This window comes from Haliotis rubra, unplaced genomic scaffold, assembly GCF_003918875.1.
Source record: "Haliotis rubra isolate DU_JTF1 unplaced genomic scaffold, ASM391887v1 Scf55, whole genome shotgun sequence".
Lineage (NCBI taxonomy): Eukaryota > Metazoa > Mollusca > Gastropoda > Lepetellida > Haliotidae > Haliotis > Haliotis rubra.
Window position 1 is genome coordinate 2,000,177 of NW_025767246.1, and position 22,653 is coordinate 2,022,829.

The following is a 22,653-nucleotide window of genomic DNA, read 5'->3' on the forward strand; positions in this document are numbered from 1 at the left end:
CCACTAGGCTACCCCCACCGCCCCGCGAACGCTTTAACCACCATACGATCTATTTCAGTTATCTTCTTCTCTACTGGGTGTATGCTCATGTTTGAAACGACTGTACCGACCATTGCAAGAAAAAATACGACTTGGGTGTACAATCATTGGACCCCGATCACTTCACTATCACATTTAGACAGATTACATGAATATTATGCATTCAGTTGAGTAAAGACTTCACATATGTGGAAGGTGTATCATTAACAATATCTGCACACAGAAATACTGTAACATCAAACCATTAGCTATTAAACTTAGTATTTGACTACGTGAAAAGGTATGTTCTGCCGATAACCGCTGATTGCTTTCTTCATGTTGAACCTAGCAACTGAAAACCTTATATAAGTAACCATCAGGACCTTTACATTCGTGAAATGTTAACATTAAATGATATTGCTCGTCTTTCGCAAATGATGACTAGATTTTTAACACCGAAAGTACATTCACCGCCAAAACAAGCACGCGATCACTGCAACGCAGGCGGGCAGTTAGTCTCTCGTACAGACCCTGAAGCAAATATATCCAAGAAAGCCCACGCAAGTCTAGAAAATGTGGCAAGTCTAGATTTCCTCAGCTTCTGAAAATGAAGAAAGTCTCAGGGCTCCTTTTCATTATATTATATTTTTCTTTACTATGAACATTTTTCAATAAAATATGTTCATTTCAGAGACTAGTTGTTAGTCTAGCGGGCAGTCACCCTATCCCTATCACTGAACTCTGCAGGACAGTGGTTCCAGGGGGGTGAGGGGCGGTGGGATAGCCTAGTGGTTAAAGCGTTGGCTCGTCACGCCGAAGACCCGGGTTCGAATCCCCACATGGGTACAATGAGTGAAGCCCATTTCTGGTGTCCCCCGCCGTGATATTGCTGGAATATTGCTAAAAGCGGCGTAAAACCAAACTCAGTCAGTCAGTCAGTCCAGGGGGGGTGAAAACCTCTCGTGGTGACCACGATGGAAAAACATGAGTTTATCTGACCAGCATGATCCTTTGACTCATAACAAACGACATACTGAGTGGAATCCATGTTGAATCTACGCCATTCTTCGTGTAAAGCAGCTTCCAATTGGGTCAGGCTCTGTACTGGATCCGTATGTTGCACACGACGACCAATCATATCCAATATTTGCTCAGAAGGGTTCAGATCGGGACTGATTCAACCGTGAGATTTGTCAGGGGGTGCTTAACTAAGTTCTTTGTGTACAGTGGCGGATCCAGGGGGTGGGGTGGCGATGGTCAGGGGTTCGAACCCCTTTTGAAAATGACTTAAGACCACATTAAAAAAAAAAAATTGCTTTGGCGGACCCCCTCCCCCCCCTTTCAAAATTCCTGGACCCGCCCATGGTTTATACATCAATCCTTTCAAATTTAGTGTCCATTACTCCACATTTAACATGTTTAGTACACAGAATATTTCTAATAATATAAACAAGAAACTATCAATATAGACACCATATGTATACGTTAGCACCCTCCTCAAGGGTGATATGGATTTCAACGCTCGAGCCGTAAGGCGAGAGCGTTGAATCCATATCACCCGCAGAGGGCGGGTGCTAACCTGCTTATACCACGTGGGCGCCGAATGGACTCGTACAATTGCTTGTTGCTCGTGCGTTTCCTGCACCGCCAAGGTTGTTATCCACATATCAAACTCTGCACGTGCAGACAGAAGGTTGATACGCAGAAAATCAACCTGTCGGAACAATGGACATAACACACCCTAGTGGTATAACACACAATATGAACCTACCTCAAGTCATCATAAGGAATTCTTAGCGCTTTATATTTGTGTCCTTCCTTCACAGATAAGAGAGGGCAAGTGAGTATGAAATCTTTAGGTTGAAATTAAGCCGTGGCCAGCTTGGCCTATCAGTGCAACAATGGAAATGACCGGGGACGATGGAGCAAGGAGTGTTGTAAGCATGCAGTGTGACAATTAGTGGAGGTTAAACTGAGTGAGTGAGTATGGTTGTAAGCCACTTTTAGCAATATTCCCCGGCAATATCACGTCGAGGAACACCAGAAATGGCTTCACACATTGTACCCATGTGGGGAATCGAAGCCAAGTCTTCAGCGTGACGAGCCAACGCTTTAACCACTAGGCTACCCCACCGCCCCAGGATAAACTGCAAGTAAAACTTACTGTGCAGAGCTATGGAATACATGTCATGCATGTTTTAGGCATGAAATATTAACGTATGAACCGTAATTAATATTCTGCCATAACAGCAGTAATATTGGTGTTCTTGTCGTTATAGATACAGATGTACAAGTAATTAAATGGCAACGAGGTCATACACTTTACTACTAATATTAACTCATTTTAATCTACGTAATTTAATTGAAAAGGGGCGGTGGGGTAGCCTAGTGATCAGGCGTTTGCTTGTCACGCTGAAGACCCGGGGTTCGATTCCCCACATGGGTACAATGTGTGAAGCCCATTTCTGCTGTCTCCCGCTGTGATATTGCTGGAATATTATAGACTCACGCACTCACTCACTCCAAGAGCTGATCTTGGCAAGCACGTGAATTTCATATGCCCAGCAGACAAAAACAGACAATAACAAAACATTCCCCTGCTTTAAAAACAAAGTTGTCTCTGAGGAACTAGGCGTATCAAACAACTCAGCGAAGAGTGAGTTTAGTTTCGCCGCACACAGCAATATTCCAGATATATATGGTTGCAGTCTGTAAATAATCGAGTCTGGACCGGGCAATCCAGTGATCAACAGCATGAGCAATTGGCAACCGATGGCATATGTCAACCAAGCCAGTGAGCCTGACCACCCAATCCCGTTAGTCGTCTCTAACGACAAGCATGGGTTGCTGAAGATCAATTCTAGCCCGGACCTTCACGGGTCCAGCGAAGAGTGAATAAAGTTTTATATATTCCAGCAAAATCACGGTGGGTTTAACACATTGTACACATGTGGGGAATCGAACCGGTGTAACGAGTAAACCCCTTAACCACTAGACTATCCCACGGGTAGAAGCTGAAGCCTAGCTCTTTCTAATGTATACTGAATTCCAAAAGAAACGCATATATATAAAATGTTTGAAATTATACACATGGAAATTAATTAAGCAACACCTAATTGACAGACCTCTCATTCTGTGAATTAAGAAAACAGGGATTGTTTTGGATGATGTTTAAACATATAGCTGCATGTGTGTGGATATATTCAATGCACGTGCAACGGTGAGCAATGCACGTGAAATGTCATACCCCTAACATTGTTGAAATTAAGTTTTTACTGATAACAATTCTCAGTCTCTCCTTTCAATTTGGATTGAGTATTCAGAACCATAAATGTAATGGCACGTCGTAAATTGTCAGAGGCTACAAGATCGCAAATTAATGGCATGAGAAATGCAGGAATGTCCCTCAAACAAATTGGATACGAAGTCGGACGCAATCCTTCCATCCATGATTTCATGACTCTTGAAGAAACACAGGGTTATCAATGATGTTAAAGATCTCCCTAGACCTGACAGAACATATAAGATGACAATAACAGAGAATGGCGCATTGTTGAGACCTGTTAGGAGCTGTTCATGGGACCCAAGCACACTGTTAAGGCAACAGTGGCTTCCATGGAGAGTCATTTCCTGCGGGACCACCAGAAATCGTCTGAAAGCAGTAGAACACAGGACCAAAGTCTCCAGCTCACAACCATCACGTTTTACCTGGTGTGATCAACGTTGATACATCATGGCGGAGGGTTCACTTTTCTGATGAGATTCGTTTCTTATTGCATATGGTGGATGGTTGCACACGTGTCTGGAGACAAGGGAACACAACTATGGTTCCCGCAATTTCCATGACACGGTTCCCTTTTGGGAGGGTCAATCATGGTATGGGGTTGCATTTCCTTGGGATGGAAGATGGATCTCATTATATGGTAACCTTATTGGACCTCGGTATCAGCACAAACCGAAACACGAGTCTCATTAACCTATTCAGACAATGACAATTTCAGCCGATCCGAATTTTCTCGTGTGAAAGTGAAAATAGACATCACAAACAACAATGGTTACACTGAATTCCAATTCCTTGTTTCATAAGAAAATGCTATTTACAAATGAATTTAAATTTTAAAGTTTAATAACATCGTATTTCTATATTTTATGGCGAGCTGTAGGCAGCATGACCTTAACTAAGACGTCACAGACTGTCCCAGTTTGATGAGGTCGTAAAATGATTCACAATGCTTCTGGCTCACTGGTTAAACCTGTTATGTGTTTTTGCGCTTATTCAGTGGAGTTCTGTAACGCACAATGTGATTGATATGATATCAAGTCCGTACCAGACCGCCAAACTTTCTAGCGGTAGAGCCTCGTTTTGATATTTCCACGATTTCCAGGTTCCCGTTTGTCAGTGCTCGCTGTACGACAGAGCACGCTACACGACATGTTTACAAGGTTAAGGAGCGGGTTGTCTCCCATTTGTTACAAATGCCAGTTGTTACACACTCTGATATTGCCAGTTGTTACACAGTCAGGTTGGGGGTTAATTACTGCTATACCTACAACAATAATGGACTAGCCCAAACTGTCAAATGTATCAAAGGGATTAAGAGCTAGCAGTTTTGATGTCTTTTACTCAAGAAATGTTTGTTTGATTAAATATGTTTTTTTATAGTTAGCATTTAATATGTACATTCAGTTGTTTCTATCTTGAGATGATTTCATCTGCTCAAAGCAGGATTAACTATTTAGTAGAGTTAACTCAATTATATTGAGAAAATACATCATCTACTATAAATGGCTGGGGATGACCCTTGCACATTTTATATGTTTATCATTATTCACCTAATAAATATGTTTTTAAACATGGGTTGGTTCACAAAACAAAAAACACAATAACAATAACTATTTATTACACTACATCTATATTAAATTCCAAATCTCTATTACTCTTTACCTATTTCATATACATCTACCTTTTTAATTCGGCCTCCCATTAAAATTTTCCTTAATACTCATTTGTTTTGTTGTTTTTTTGTTGTTGCTTTTTCGGGTAGTTACACCACTCTTTCAAACGTTAAATAAAGCAATTAACATCACCAACAACAACAACCTTGCACATTAACCATGGCTGATATAAATAGAGTATGTCACACGCAGCGAGGCAGATCACAAGATCCTTTTGATGGATCATCTACAACAAGTATACAACACGACAGACATGTCGATATATTGTTAAGACCTGCAAGGGCAATGCATAACAGTTGGAGATCTTGTCAGGATTTTGTCTGACCACAGTCATCCACCAGAAAATGTCACTAGGGCTAAGTTTATCGGCAGTCTTAGGAAAAAGCTAGAGAAGAGACAACCCACATGCATGACCTCTACAACCAGGTGATCGCTGAACAAGATGCAGCAGATGTCCCATTTGGGTTGAGACTCTTGTCATGTGAAATCTATGTGCTGAGTTGAATCAGTGGTTTAGAAATAAATGATAAAAGACATCGAAGAATGATGAACTTCATATATACTAGGCACATAAAGAAACAAAAATTTAAAATCTAAATTTATCAAACCTGTGTAGACACATACGGATTTAAATTCAGAGATTAGTGACATGTATCCAACATGCATGCACGTGCCACGTTCCGTAACGTCAGTGGGTTCGTCCTTGAGACGTGCAATAAGTTGTTGCACGTGCATTCCGGGAAAGGGAAACAGAGCACATGAATGCCACACAATGCATTCGTAACTACTCGTGTCATTCCGGCAAGCCGGATGGCGTCTCGTACCCCTCTCGTGGCCATGTTTACGACAGGCTCTGTCTAAGCGCAAACGGGCACGGAGATGAAAATAGTCTAGTACGATTACCAAGGAAAGATAACTCTGAATTTCCAAACATAACTCCTAGAATATCTCCTTCCCGTGGGCCAAACAGCAATACAGTCATTCCCTTTGTAAATATGTTTCAGTGTTTAAAGTTTCTGATCCTTTAGCTAAATGTTTATGATTAAATTGTGCTTTGCATAGTTTAGCGAAGTTCCAAATTTCAACGGTGCCGCCATGTTCATAGTTCGAAATGCGTTTTACTACGCGCGATTTGATTGGTTTGCCATGATTCTTGGCAATAATGGCGTACGAGAGGGGTACGGGTCTTCTTGTAGGTCACGGAAAGAGGCGAGTAGTTACGAATGTCACACAATGCTGTCACTTTGGAAAGCTCAATCCCTGCCCTCAAAAAATTAAACGGCTATTGAAACGCATAGCATACCAAGGCTCACGTCTGCACAACGTCATGAGGCCATTGGGATGGTCCGTGGGGGAATGTCTCAACGACAAGTGGCTGCACATTTCCACTGCCACCGGAACACCATTTCTGCACTGGTGAGATGCTACCAGAACACAAATGACGTCATCGATCGGCCACGTTCTGGACGTCCACGTGTAACAACGCGAAAGCAGGACAGATGGATAAGGGTGACCCAACTTCGCCACAGGTTTCAGACTGCAATGATGGCTGCCCGAACCATCCCAGGACTTCGCCGTATCTACCTTCGCCGATAACAGTTCGACAACGTTTACGTCATCACGGAATCAGACCACGACGTCCTACCATACGGCCTATCCTGACAGAACGTCATCGACAAGCTCGCCGAATGTGGTTCCGAAATCATGTCCGCAGACCCTTGTTTTGGTGGAGAAATGTTGTTTTCACAGATGATCGCTTTGGTGGTGGTTCCGTGATGATTTGGGGTGGAATAACAGCACGCTAAAGAATTCCTTTGGTGATTGTTCAGGGCAACTTAACTGGTGTGGGCTACATGGATCAGATTCTTCGACCTGTGGCGATTCCTTTTCTGCAACGTCATGGCCCTGGGTTAACATTCCAACAGGACAATGCCCGCCCTCATACGGCAAGGGTTGCTATGGATTTCTTGCAACACCACAACGTTGACTTACTGCCTTGGCCTGCAAATTCACCGGATCTCTCCCCGATAGAGCATGTTTGGGACGAGATGGATCGACGTCTACGCCGTCTTCCTCATCCGCCAGATAACGTCCTTGACCTTGCAACAGAACTTGAGAGAATCTGGCGTGACATCCCACAAGCCTTCCTTGCACGTTTGATAGGCTCTATGCGTCGTCGATGCACTGCTGTTCTCAATGCCGATGGTGGACATACCCGTTATTGAGCTTGTGACATGGTCTTTTAACCCCTGTCCCGCTTGTGGACTCGTGACGTCATTGTGATTGACTTTTCAATTGAAATTCTCCCCGACTTGTTATGGTCTCATGATCCCTCCATTAAAGTTTATATGTACCTTTGACATTGTTATCGTACTTATCAACTGGGATAATATTTTGACAATGCACAGTTTCTTTATGTGGCTAGTATACATGGATTTGCAAACAAATGCACATCAAATGCAATAAAATAAATTGTGTTGCGTTCTCTTTCTATGTCTGTAACGAGTATGGACTATCTCATTCTTCACAAAAGCCCAACTCAACTCAACTCAACTCACAAATAGGTAATAGGTGTGTGCAGTGGTCTGTGACCTTATATGTATTGGGGTGTGTAACAACTGGCATGTGTAACAAATGGGAGGATACCAAGGAGCGTAGTGTTGCTGTATACAAGTGCTTAGATGTATCAAATAATACTGATTCATATTTATGTATCCAGTTAAATGAATTGGTCTCAAAATTCTGGACTGGTTATTGTACTAAGTTGCGCAATAGGACGGAACCCTGTCAACTGGAAACGAGACTGTTGTGTACTCAATGTTTGACTTGGAGATCCTTGAGAGGGCTGTTGTCCCTTATTTGAGAACCATCCTCAAGCCACAAAACCCATCTTTATGGATGACAATGAAATGCCTCACAGAGAACGTGATGGCTGCCACACAGTTCTTGCGACAGAATGCTGTTGAGACCATCCCATGGCCAGCCATGAGTCCATATCTCTACCCCATTGAGCAGCTGTGACATTTTAGGCCGGCGTGTACGACAGAGAGACCCATCAGTCAAGACTTTCAATGAACTGACTGCGGCTTTGCATGAGGAATGGAACAGGATTCCTCAGAATCCAATCCTGAGATTGATCCGAGGAATGAGGGGGCGTCTTGAATCAGTTACACAAGATAATGATGGGAAGTCATATTGTATGGAAACCTTTGACACATTTTATACATATTCATTAAAGTTGCTCAGTCTGAGAAAATACGGATGTTGCTTAATTAAGTTCCATATGCATATATAAGATATTACACATATCGAGGTGAAGTAGTGTGTGTTCGATGTTCAGATAGTGTTTTCATGATACCGAGGTGGCTAATAATGGAGGCCATACCCGATATTTAAATGTCATTCCCGATGACTCGTAAGTGACGTTACCAAATGGCGCAACCTAACAATGTTTAAGTCACATGATCACAAAACACGTATTTTTTTATGACAGTGCATGAAATAAGTCCCGTCCGACCGCCTTAGAGTTCTGACAGACAGTCTAAATTTACAGCAAGCCAGCCCATATCGTTTTGACCATATCTTTTGATATGATCGTTTTAGGCCCTCTATATCAACACTAGAGGTAGACATACTGTCTTTAACTTATTAAAGGCGCTCTGCTCCATTTTCTTATTGGTAATCAGTCGCTGAACAACATCATTCCCCGTCCAGTCCTTATTGTTAAGCTTTTGTCCCAAATGAAGCAAGTCTAGATTTTCCACATGATCATATCACATCTCGCTTGATCTTCGTGTTGCAAGAGACAGGAATCCGGGTTAATATGTCAACAAGATGCAAGATTATAAGATTCGACTAAAAGAATTACGTGTCCTACACGGGCATTGTGACGTTGGCGACCTTCACCTTCAAAGTGAACCATAGCTATGAATGAATGTTCAACTTTTATATTGGTGTTACTCTCGCAAGTCCCATGTCAATAGCGTTGACGACATTGAATTTTAAACAGCGTTGACGTCACTGAATATTAAGCTGAGTATCGGCATCAAATCCCTAACAAGTGCCCTGACATGTCCTCGTAGTCAAAGCCTTCATTGTAAGGGAACATCCTCCGAAAATTTTGCTTGGGTGGCCCTCGACCATAGTTTTCAGGAAGGAGCATGTATTTGTCGTCGTAAATGATATTGAATGCATATATGATTTTAGGAGATGGAGTTTTGTAAGAAAGATCTGTTTTGTGCTGAAGTTGACAACACAAGAGCGCACAGGGTTCGTATTGAGTAGGTACCTCCAACAGGACAAAACCGCCTTCCCGGCACTCAGACCGGTCTTGTCACCCATCGAACATTTCTGTCGCGTACATCACCGTCAACAACCATCGACCACACTCAATGAACTTGGCGCTGTTCTGCAGGAAGAATGGAATGAGATGAACCAAGTTGACGTCAGACGTTTAATACGGAATCTTCCACCGGTGTGGAAACAGCCAGGAAAGATCAGGAAAGTTGATTTGCCTGAGGAATATATCTTCAAATACGTCTGGGTACAAGTCCTAAATTCTTCAGGTTGCAAAAGAGGGCTTGGCTCTGTCTTTACTATTTACGGAAGAGAAACAGCTGAAACGAAAATCGTTTTGGAATGGATTTGCCCTTTCACGCTATCAATAGATAAATATACTGAACCGCAAAAATAACGTGATATTTCAAAACCAAATGCAAAATTTTGTTCTTACAATGTGGTGTTTTTATTATGATTGTACCGTTTTGTTACCATGTTTTTTCAGTTATTACAAACATCAGTGTTTTTTTCATGAAAAAGCATATCCGCCAAACGTACCTAAAAAGACAGACGTGGTAAAAAGTTCCGTATGACATTTGTGAAAACGAAAATAATTCTTGTGTTGACACAATCGCCATACCACGTCTTACGAGAGATCAGAGGAATCAAGCCTTGGGGCAAAGGCAAGTTGGCCAGACTGCACGGAGGGTCTCCAATCATTTTAATGTTAATGTTAGGACAATCTACCAGCTGCAGGAACGGTATCAGGCCACTAACTGCATCCAAGACCGTCCACGCAGTGGACTACCTGCAGTAACATCACAATGTCAAGACCGACAGATTGTGCGCAACCATCTGCAGGATCGCTTCACCAGAGCCACGGAAACAGCTGGCCCGACCATTGGAACTCACAAGAGACCCATTAGTGCCGATACAGTGCGTCGAAGTTTGCGCGAAAGAAACCTCTTCTGTCAGAGTGAGAGTATGGCGAAGGTGTGGGGAACGGTTTTCCAATGAGTGTATTGTTGAAAGAGACTCGTGGGGTTGTCCAAGGATCATGAGAGTTGTCCCCGTGGTGTTCCGGAATCACGATCCAGGACGAAGAAATGGCATGACAGCTGCTCGCTATACTGACCAAGTCATAAGAAAACACGTTGTACCACATTTTGAACGTCACAGAAATCACATCTTCCAGGAAGACAACGCTCGTGCCCACAATGCCAGAGCAACACTGGACTTCCTAAGACAACAAGGCATCCAAACCCTACAGTGGCCGGCACCCAGTCCGGAATTAAGTCCAATAGAACACTGAATGACTTCCAACCTCAGGCATTTCGCAGAGTATGGACCCAAGTGCCCATGGCCTTCATCAACCGGCTAATTAATTCCATGTGTAGACGTAGCGCCGTCATTGATGCCCATGGAGGCCACACACGATACTGAATTTGAGGTATCTTAGTGGTACCATTTTTGGTGAATTTGTTTGTGTGAACTATATACGCGATTCACGAAAATGTCTTAACCATAATTGTCAAGTTTGAATGCAATCCTCCGTTTTGATTGTTAATTAGAGCGAATTAAACTGTGTGGTTTAAGAAACCTCCATCTGTGTGGCGTTTCTTTTGCAGTTCAGTATATATCTGTATTATAATTGCACAATGTCAGGAATTGACTTACTGATATCATTAAAGACATGAATTTGTTTAATCTTTAATTCCTTTTCTAATAAAATTAACCCAGATTAAGATAATAGCAATTCTTTTCAAGATATCATCATGCCCTTAATTCATTTCGTGATTTGACTTTAAATGTAGATATCTATAATTAAAGATAGCTTCAATTAAAGATAGCTTTAATTCAGGACATATGTAATTTAATTCCAGATATCTTTAAAACAATTGAAGATATTATTCCACAATGCCATTTAGATAGTGGTCAAATGTAACATGTTATATTTTTGGATTACACTTTGTCAGTAAGGTACATATTAATAGTACTTTTGTTGGATCGAGTCCCATGCAGGATTTGTACCCACACCCTCAGAGTCAGGCACCTACTGGCCAGCACACAAAGTTTGTACAAAAGTACTCGTATGTGTACCTTACCGAGAAAGGGTAATCCCAAATATAACATATGTTACAATTGAAGATATTGGTAATTTTCAAATAATTCTATAAACCGCTTGCCGTGGGTATCATCGTTTGGTACCATTCCCTTCGCGAAGCTGGACCTCGTCTTACATATCGGAAACCTGGAAGCAGCTTATCCCTACAATACGATGATGTGTCAACCAAGTCAGCGAGTCTGACCACCCAATCCAGTTGGACGCCTCTTACGACAAACATGGGTTGCTGAAGACCAATTCTAACCTGGAACTTCATGGGTGTGTTACACTGATGGGAATAAGGTGTTCATTAATCAGCTACAACACCAGGATGAGCCCAGTCTGTAGTCACATCAACCAATTTTCAAAATGAGACAGAACACCCTCATAAATAGCAGATAAAGGTTTTTAATGCAATCATTGATGCTATACAAAATTCTATAATTATATCCATGGTATGGCCTCCAAGCTCATCCTGTGACAGCATCATCATTGCCGTACAGTGTGCACAGCTTAATATTGTACAAATATACCAGACTCTATATCCTAGACTTTCACAAAGCTAGGTGGCATCTCAAGGCATAGTAACACCGCCATCATCGCATCACAGGTACACAGGAATTTACACCCATCATCACCGACTTGTCCTCTTCATTGCAATGTCATAATTTCCTACGGCACAAATCTTTCCTAGCACAATTCTTCTTGGTAACTCTATAACAAGCCTTATTCCATAACAAAACATGTCCTTAGTCGTGTTAACAAAATAAAATCAACAAGTGCTGTGTAATTTTGTTCTGTAAATATCATGGTATTGCTTGCATCTGACTGGAATCCAAGCTTATCACATGTAAACAGAAAGAAATTGGTAGTTTGTGAAGCCGCTACAAGGCAGGAAGTAGTTATCACTCACCGATCACTTGAACCATATCATACATATACTAATTCACAGAGTTCAAATCAGTGAAATAAAATTTTTAAATAGGAATTGACAGACTTTGACAGTCACTGCAAGTCTGTCACATGGAAAGGGGGATTTGTAAGATTGTAGTCAGTTAATAGTTTGACATGGGATATAAAATCTTACGTTTTGTGTTTTGGGGTTCGGGTGACATAAATTGTCTGCAAGTTGCCCATCAGACAAAGTCAATATTTCACTAAAAGAACAGCTCATTTCGCTTAGTTTTATAATCAACATAAATAACATTCTAGTTTTAAAAGGTGTAAAAGCTGTTCACTTGACAAACTTGCATGAAAGCATCAGCTTCAATTCTCATCACCATAATCACAAAAACCAAACTAAAAAATAATGAAATATTTACCACTGTGACAGGAAGTTTAAAAATCAGTCAATTAAAATAACTCTTTAACAACAGAATCTCTTTGTTGATATAAACATTTTTCAAAGTTAGGCATGCATCTCATAACATAATGTACTATATTTAATTCAGCATTAATATTTTGAATTTCCCCATAAGGGAGATAACTCTGGATAAAGGCAAAAGAAACAGGAAATCACTATGAACATGGTGTCAAAGAAAAGCATAACACATTCGAGAAATATTTCAAAGCATTGAAATGGGTCAATAAAAAAAGAAAGAAACGGCTATTAATAAGGATTACATCTGACAATTGCACACATAAAAAAAGGGTGAAAGAACAAACGAGTGTTGACAGCTGGTTAACTTCAATCCAGCCATGAAAAGGTTCCTTTCCTTTCAGTTTCACAAAGTGCATTGATGGCATTGCAAGTAAGTAGTAGAGGAACTGCACCACTAGAATCATCTAGCAGTATTTCACCTACACAGCTTCCTCAAAACCCAGTTGGATTAAAACATTGTGACAATAATTTTGTATTCCATGAATCTGTAATATAACTCACAAATCCGCCCATCTATTACAGAGGACTATTCAGTGTCACAATTATCACCTTTCACCTTAATCTTCAGCTCTCCCATACATATTACTTAGCTTTTACATGAATGAAAAACACACCAGGAGGATATTTCAACACCAAATGACAAATATGTATAATCACTTCACAAAGTTGGAAAAAAGCTTTGTTTTATAACCATGCTGGCGACTTTCTCTGGCTTGTCAATGTTATGTATTTACAAACAAGACTTTCTCCGCAAGCATGTGACAACTGTAATTAATTACAGAGCATTACTGATCACATCAATAATGATCTTCGTCTTCATTCATCACTAACAAGAAGATATTATGTAACACTGGAAGATATGCATATCCATCCCCAGAAAACTCCAAATTTCATCAACTGCACAAAAATTCTGCCCATCTGTGTAGTTCCAAATAAACAAATATAAACATGATATAAATGACTACAATGAGAGATTCGTGTATGATGCCTTTTGCAATCGGCTAACAGCTTTGACTAAATGACCTACCAAGTCTTCCATGAAAGTAATAGCTATGTCCTCGCTGCAATCGGCTAACAGTTTTGACTAAATGACCTACCAAGTCTTCCATGAAAGTAATGGTTCATCAGTCCTCTCTGCAAATCTTCAGATACCTCAATCAATAAATATGACAGCTGAGAAAGAGGACTCAATAAGCATATAACAGGCAGACTGTAGAAATCATACAAAGCAGTGTTGAAGACAACTGAGAAGCAAAGTGTTTGACAGCCTGCACAAGGCAGTAGGGTTAGCACCAGTCCTACATAGTCACAAAAGGTACTACATAACCGGGCTCGCCCAACAAAGCATGACAAAGCATGTACATCAGACAATACATGGGTTGCATATGTACAAAATCTACACTGGCACATGTAATCATAATCTTATAAAGTGTCCAGTCAGTTGTTGTCATCTTCACGTTCCATGGTACTGGAGTTTTCTCCCCCTGAAGCCCTCTCCCGATGCTGAGGAGATGGCTAGGAGATGTTGGTAACATCTTCAGCTCAGCTTCAGCAGTTCGATGTCGAACACTAGAGTGGCATTGGAGGGTATCGTGGATCAAAGTCAAGGTCATACAGTGAAAACAGTGACAGAAATAGTCAAGGAGGCAATAAAATGCAGACAACTACGCTCAGCCAACCAATATTTCAAACAGTGTGTCAACTTGATCTAATAAGAGTGAGTGAGTGAGTTTAGTTTTACGCCGCACTCAGCACTATTCCAGCTATAAAGCGGCGGTCTATAAATAATTGAGTCTGGACCAGACAATCCAGATATCAACAGCATCAGCATCGACCTACACAATTGGGAACCGATGACATGTGTCAACCAAGTCAGCGAGCCTGACCACCCGATCCCGTTAGTCGCCTCTTACGACAAACATGGGTTACTGAAAATCAATTCCAACCTGGATCTTCACAGGTGTGATCTAATAAGAAGGCCGAATGTGAAGCAAGTCTTGGAACTTTACCACTTTGGTAAAATCCATGACAGTGATATGCTTCTAATTAACCTACAGTCCGTTTGAGACTAAATGATACCGATGAATTGCAATCTAACACAAAAACAAATACACAAAAAAGAATCAAACCAACGCGGACTGCAATAATTCAACAGACCAACTCTAGAAAAAAATTGCATAATATTTGTCACAAAAATAAAAAAGTTGTTTCAGAAACTGTCATCATTTGTTTGTGCAATTTCCCAGTTTGTTACAAGGGCGCAGTAGCAACTAAAGGAATAGCACGTCATGTCTAGACAAAAGAAGAAAGGGAAACAAGCTCTAAATGTTCACCAAACACTTTAGCCTGAGGAAAGGATATAATCCAGGATGCCCCTATGTCCATAGGCCAGCTTGGGAGGACATGTAACTCTCGCTTTTCAAGCTCTCCCTTTATACTCATCTGAAAACACAAGTAAGCATTTATTGCAAACATTTCCTTTACAAACAATAAATATCACATGCATGTTGCTTTGTTCATCATTTCATCGTTCTGTCTCAAATGTTTGTGGTGGTCTGTCTTTTAATCTCAATATGCATGCTTGGTTTGTTTGTCAAAGAAACAAAACTCACGCAGGCCCAACTGCAATATTCCAAAATATGGAGGTGGTCTGTAAATAATGGAGTCTGACGCTTATAATCCAGTGATCAACATCATGAGCATCGATCTCATATTGAAGTTGGGATATGTTGACATGTGTCAACAAGGTTCAGCGATATTATGACTATCCAATCAGGTATATTCCAGCTATATGGAGGCGGTCTGTAAATAATGGAGTCTGGACCAGATAATCCAGTGATCAACATCATGAGCATCGAGTTTGGATATGTTGACATGTGTCACCAGGTTCAGACTTTCTTGGGATATGTTGACATGTGTCAAACCAGGTTCAGCGACCAAAAGTCACTGTGTTCTTTAATCTGATTGGTTGATAATGACTATCCAATCAGCTATATTCCAGCTATATGGAGGTAATGGTCTGGACCAGATGTAAATAATGGAGTCTGGTCCACCATGTGAGATAATCCAGTGATCAACATCATGAGCATTCAAATACTTCTCACGATCTATAACGCAGTAAGATATTAATAACAAACCGTAACAGGTTGATGTGGGAGGATATGTTGAGTGAGTGACATGTATTCGAAACCAGGTTCAGCGAGCAAATTTCCATGACTGCGAGTCCATCGGGATCCTGGTACACAGCTATACTCTTCCAGCTATATGGAGACCACCATGTCTAGACCTTAAAGAAGAAAGGTAAATAATGGAAACACTTCAGCCTGGGAAAGGATATAATCCCATGTCCATTATTGTGATAATCCAGTGATCAACATCATGTAAGCATTTACTGCAAACATTTCGCACATACATGTTGCTTTGTTCATCATTTCATCGCGTCTCAAAAGTTTGGATATGTCTGACATGTATGCAACCAGGTTCAGTTTATCTCTATCCAAGCAATATTCCAGCTATATGGAGGCGGTCTGTAAATAATGGAGTCTTGACCAGATAATCCAGTGATCAACATCATGAGCATCGATCTACGTAGTTGGGATATGTTGACATGTGTCAACCAGGTTCAGCGAGTATGACTATCCAATCAGCTATATTCCAGCTATATGGCAGTGGTCTGTAAATAATGGTCTGGACATATAGCTGGAATATTGCTGAGTGGGGCACAAAACTAAACTCACTCAATATAACAGCAGTGTATAAAATAGTTTCGAAATGTGGCCTGTCCATGGACTGGCCGCCCAAACAAGTGACCAGTCCTGAACAAACACAGCCAGTCCAAAATACTTAAACAATAAAAAAATCAACTAGTTAAGATGATTTTTTTCAAATATTTCCTGAGACTAAAGGAACAGCCTTACATTTTTGATAGACCGTCTTTCACAATAATAGATCATCAAGGACGGTGGGAGGGGCTATATTTTATACACTGATAACAGTCTAAGTTAAGACTGCAGTTTATTATCAAACTTGTTTTGACGCATTAAAGAATTTGATGACGTAAAAGTTCATGGGTGACGGAAAACTCTTACAGCCCAAAAGCAGCTCAACATTGAAAAGTAACAGTCGTTATTTTAAAGAAATCTTTAAAAATGACATAGGAACAGAACAAAGTTATATGTACTCACTCTTTTCACACCTTCCTCCCATCCTGAAACAGAAGGAAGGTTTCTTTGTCAAACATTACACACAGAAATAACACAATAACCATAGGGCATACCATAGATAAAGAAAGAACTGCCATTTTGGTTGAGGGTATGAACCTTAACATCTTCTCCTATCCTTAAATAATACTGATAATAACACTCTTCTGACCACAGAATCATATATCATACGATCTGTTAAAATCATATTTCTTTAACCTGCCATGAACAAGAATAACATATGTTAGATGATGTGTTCCAATAAGACTGACTGAGTTTAGTTTTACGCCGCTTTTAGCAATATTCCAGCAATATCACGGCGGGGGACACAAAAAATGCTTCACACATTGTACCCATGTGGGGATTCGAACCCGGGTCTTCGGCGTGACGAGCCAACGCTTTAACCACTAGGCTACCCGACCGCCCCTTTTCCAATAAGAAGAAAATATACACTGAATGAATAGAATAAACATAGAATTCTTACATTAATATATGAATAAATGAATTTGTAAAAACAGAAAAATGAAAAAAATGGGGCCTAAAACACAATAAACATGATGATAAGCCAACCAAAACCACAGGGGTGGAAATAACCCATTGCCCGACGCCCGAGTCCAGTGTTTTTCTCTGTCGGGCAAGCAAATTTGTATATCACACTGTAGTGGTGTCCAGTAGATATTCCAATGTTAATTATGTTGTTTTTTTTAAAAAATCAACAAGAAAACGGCCGGTATAGTGGAAAAATTATCAGGGCAAGTAATTTTACATGTGCCACTGTACCTGAGTACACTAGCAATATTAAAGTTAGTTCCACCCCCGGAACCACTGTCCACTTCACTACCAGTGTTCTGAGCATTGTGTTCAGTAGATTGGGAGCGTTGTGACCATGAATGTAAGGAATGCTGGGATTCCCGAACTGAACACTCTGGGTGTCAGACTTGTTGCTGCAGTCACAAATTGGCATTATATTTCCATTTGCTTTTAATAAATTGAACAGTCTAAGTAAACTTAGGCTCAGCATTATGCATTACACTGCTATACTGAGTCTAACAAAACCTTGGAAGGTCGCATCAGGTAACCTTTGAGCGACCTATAACCGTCCAATCAAACACGAGACGACCGAACGGATTTAACCAATCAGACAACAGCTACTATTTAGGGTTCGGCGGGACTTATAAAATGGATTTTCTCTTCCCCGATCACCAACACTGATCTCACAACAAATGAAAACCTGCATAAAACACAGATATATGACCTGCAGAATATACGCTTTTGGGTTTCTGTTGACACGGTTATCATTAGGTAATATTTCCGCAAGCTGACATCCTTGAATACTGACAAAATGCTATTTTCACCGACTGTTTACTCACTGTTGTGGCGTGCTCCATGTGCATCACTCGGAAACGATCGTACAGAAAATAGCATTCGGAATCGTTTGGGTACAAAACGTTTTCGAGATAAAAGTTCAAAAGGTATGTGTGAATGTCAACTTTTCGCGATTTGGTAAGCTGTGTTCTGATTGGTCAGTCCAAAAGGTTAGCTGATGCGACCTTCTACTAGGGCTTGTTAGACTCAGTATAGCAGTGTAACGAATAATACTGAGCCTAAGTTTACTTAGACTGATAGATTGAAAAACTTGTTAAATACAGTCAACTCTCGTTAATCCAACACTCGTGGTTGCAGAGAAATATGTCGGATTAACGAAAATGTCGGATAAATGTATTTGTCAATGTTTACTAAATGTCATGATCGTTATACTGTTGCATCATGCATGCACATCAGAAATGGTAGATCTAGTTATCTTCATCGTACGTAAAAATATTCACAGAAATAAAAATTAATAACAATACATCCTTGCTATAATTTATTAACATTCATAGATGGCAGAACATACATATATAATCACATAATCAATCAGCTTCATATCTATTTCATAACCACATTGGCACAAAACTCACGTTTGTTTTTACCGCATATCAGTAGCCATTATGACCCGGATGTTGAATATGTTACAGTTTCCATACAACTAATTCCATACTAACATGTGGACGTCTAATAAAAATCAGGCATTTATCATAACATTTATAATTTATAACTTGAAAAAGTCTTTGATGGTCATTAACATCAAACACGTCTAAGTGGTGTTTCAGAAATGTTTGTGTCAGAAGTGTTCAACGATGTTTTGGCCTCAGATAGCTTGAAGGTGAGGTGAGGTGAGGTGAGGTGAAGTGAATTGGGTTACACGTCGGGCTTGAGAATATTTCGCTCATATGACGACGTGCATGCGTGTGTATGTGTGTGTGGCTGCTTGTACTAGCCCAGACTTAAGATGGTTTTATGGTGCTAGCCCACTGAGATACCATGCCGCAGTGAAGCCTGAATACCCCACTCAGACACATTATACTGACTCCGAGCCGACCAGTCCTTGTTGTACCCATTAATGCCGAGTGCCAGGCAGGGACAAACAAGTACCATATTTTAACGTCTTTTGGTATGACGCGGTCGGGGATCGGACGCTCTAACCACTACACCACGGAGGTTTCAGATAGCTTGAAGCATTGGAATCAGTCGTAGAGACGCCCAACCACTAAGCAGACTGCTTCAGGATGTCAGATACGGTTGATCAACCAATCTTCACATCTAACTTCTTGTTGTTGTGTTGTCTGGGGTTGTCTTTCTTCAAAAGGAGATTTCTTTCTTGATCAATGGCGTAACTTCTACTCGCGCACGCTTAGCAGGTGGCTGGTGTACCCGTGACAGACATCTTGTGATGAAAACTCATGTCGGTTGTAAACATTTTATACAGCTCGCTCTACTGTTATTTCTTGATTAAATCGTCTCAATTAATTATCCTGTGTTCCAAATTAACAAGTGTGATGTTCACCGACGTCTGTGTCAAGCAGCCAGTAAGGCACACGCTAATTACCACTCACGTGTGATTGTTTGTATACGGTCGGATCATCCGACCGTGTGTGTTGATTGTCGGATTAACGAATGTTTTTACAATGTATTTACAATAATCAGTTGCTAGATTGGTGTGTCGGAGTCGGAATGCGAGAATGTCGGATTGGCGAGAGTAATTATCACTGTTTTAAATGGTTCCGTAATTTTTCGTCGGATTAACGTGATTGTCGGATTAATGAGTGTCGGATTAACGAGAGCTGACTGTATCTGCATGATCATGATGATCAGAGACTGATAACTGATGTGAAACTATTAAATACAATAACTGGAAATCAGGTCTCACCTTTGATCACTTCTCCCTTACCAAGCTGGAATGTAAATGGAACACCCCTGTCTCGAGAGGAATCTATTTTCTTGCCATTCTCTGTGAACAGTGTACCTGCACAATACAAAAAACAAATCCATTTTCAATTCACCATATGCAAGAAAATATCAGAATATTGATTCGTACTTACCAGTGTGATATCTGAATATTTCTAATATTTCTGTTATCTTAATGGAGTGTTCCACCTGTACATCAATGTTGAGTTTGTAACCAAGGTTACACATATTGGCAATACTCACCTACATAATGGAGAGTCACATACTGCCCAGGCTTTGGGTATGTCTGACCTGAGAAAAAAAATGCAAAATATTTTTAGTTACATACTGTACTTTTAGCATGATTCTCACTGACAGGATTAAATGGAATCACTAAGTCACTTTTTCACCTGTTTACAGCAATATCAAAAACAGCAAAAAATATATCAAAATGAATTACATTGGAACACAACCACAAAATGTTTCTGTCATTGAGTAAGACTGACTCCTACATAATACACTGTGAGTAATATTCAGCATGTTCAGTAGTGTTTTAAAGGTGAAAATGTAACCATAGTTCAAATAGGTAACTATAGTCCGTTAGGCTCAAAAGCGGACCAATGAATTGCAATCTAACCGAAAACTTATAAACATAAAATACTCAATGAAACACTGATCATAATAAAAAGTTGTTTAACAAACTATCATTAAAATATCGACACAGTTCACTATTTGTTACGAGGGAGGAGTGCAGAGAAAGGGACAGCCGGGTGTGCGAGAAAGGATGGAGACGGCACAGCACAGGTTAATGAATCAATAACTTTGTCGGCACTTGTGCACGTGCTTCTCTAACACCTGGCTGTCCCTTTCTCTGCACTCCTCCCTCGTAACAAATAGTGAACTGTGTCAATATTTTAATGATAGTTTGTTAAACAACTTTTTTAATTTTAGGACATAAATTCTGCAAACAAATCACAGAGTTGGTCTGATATTTTGATCATGATCAGCGTTTCATTGAGTATTATATGTTTATTAGTTTTTGAGTTAGAGTGCAATTCATCGGTCCGCTTTGAGCCAAACGCACTATAATGTAGTTTGAAATTAAGAGGTATCCTGGTTATTTCCTCAGTCCTGAGATTTGCTTGTGTACTGTTTGTATCAAGGAATCCTCAACATTCCCAGTCAGGCAACATTCAAGACTGTGGTCCTGACATGGACCCCTGGGTTTTCGATCACATATTTTTATACTGACATCACAATCAAAAAAAAACAAAACTGAAGTAAACAGCTATGCATGTATCATATGAATATGAGTCACACAAAAATAGATGAAGTCATAAAAAAATATATACTGATGTTCATCCTATACATAAGTTATCTACCTTACCCCAGTAACAGCAATTTTTATATGCCTGTTGCATGTTTTGAGAGAGAATAGTTATGATTACACAATGACATTTAGAAAGTGGTCAAATGTAACATATGTTATATTTGGGATTACACTTTCTTAGTAAAGTACTTCTAGTACTGTTTTTAGTTGAGCCCCATCTGGGATTCGAATAGTTGTACTCAAACCTTAACAACATGGCTAGTTAGCACAAACAGACAGAAAAAGAATAAAACTAACAGCATTTCATGTCAGTGTCAAGCCAAGGTGAAATGATTAACAACATAGTTTCGTAAACTGTTGAATTTACTCAAATTAAATTGTATGACTTGCCATGAGTATGATGATGATGATGATATTGCTCAATGGGGTCAACAAACTCAACTATGATGAAGACTTGGCTCTAAGGATTAATATATCACATTTTTCCACTCTGATTCACTCTGAAACAATATTGTTGGTTCGGGATAATTTAGAACTTTGTATCAGTATATTCTTGGGGGCCTGTCCTTGATGTGTGTACTGGTCTAATAATTGGCAATAAACTATTTTTTACACTTAATAATCCTATTATCTATGTGTCCTGGACAGAGTAGACAGCAGATTCAACCTCTGTGGAGACATAGTACTCTGCACTATTTAGAATATGGCGAATCATAATTATTAGGTGTTCATGTTGTTAATTAGAGTTTGCTAAAACTGTGAATGGTCAAGCTGGGTTTCCTATATAAATGCACTTTACTTTAACGATAAACACTATCAACAGGAACTCTTATCATGATATGATGTTGATCACAAGAAGCAGACATGACATCATCAATGTTGACAGACTGTCACAGACAGGGAGTGTCTGGCGCTTTAATTGCTGCCAATAGAGATTTATTTAGCAATTAACGGTACGCAAAACATTTCTGCTATCAAAAACAAACTCTCTTACCGTCTCCTTCCTTAATTGTCTCCACTGTCACGCCCATCATGAGCGGCCAAGCAGACAGAAGAAAGCAATTTTGCACACCTGAGTTTCTCAGTCTCGCTTGGTCTCGCAAGGTGCGAGATGCAAATGACG

At 40.2% G+C, this 22,653-nt stretch overlaps 1 protein-coding gene across 2 annotated transcripts; it reads right to left on the reverse strand.

The window, feature by feature from the left end:
- Nucleotides 1-11,744: 11,744 nt before the first annotated feature.
- On the reverse strand, nt 11,745-22,653 carry LOC124253743. Of its 2 annotated transcripts, XR_006892275.1 has the most exons (7): nt 22,525-22,653; nt 20,465-20,512; nt 20,184-20,279; nt 16,922-16,944; nt 15,099-15,179; nt 13,831-14,329; nt 11,745-13,760 (listed from the first exon to the last, which is right to left on the reverse strand). XR_006892275.1 is itself a non-coding variant. In XM_046687570.1 (6 exons), exons 1-6 carry the CDS (start codon nt 22,562-22,564, stop codon nt 14,036-14,038), a joined length of 582 nt encoding a protein of 193 aa, XP_046543526.1. In that variant the 5' UTR covers nt 22,565-22,653; the 3' UTR covers nt 11,745-14,035. The 2 variants fall into 2 exon arrangements, 1 of the variants encoding a protein (XP_046543526.1); XM_046687570.1 differs by having other exon boundaries at nt 11,745-14,329.

Coding starts and splice junctions, on each gene's coding strand:
- LOC124253743 (XM_046687570.1), bottom strand. CDS start 22,564: ATGATGGGCGTGACAGTGGAGACAATTAAGGAAGGAGACG. Junction 20,513..22,524: donor GACAATTAAGGAAGGAGACG/GTAAGAGAGTTT, acceptor TTTTTTTCTCAG/GTCAGACATACCCAAAGCCT. Junction 14,330..15,098: donor ACATAGGGGCATCCTGGATT/ATATCCTTTCCT, acceptor ACTTTGATCCAC/GATACCCTCCAATGCCACTC.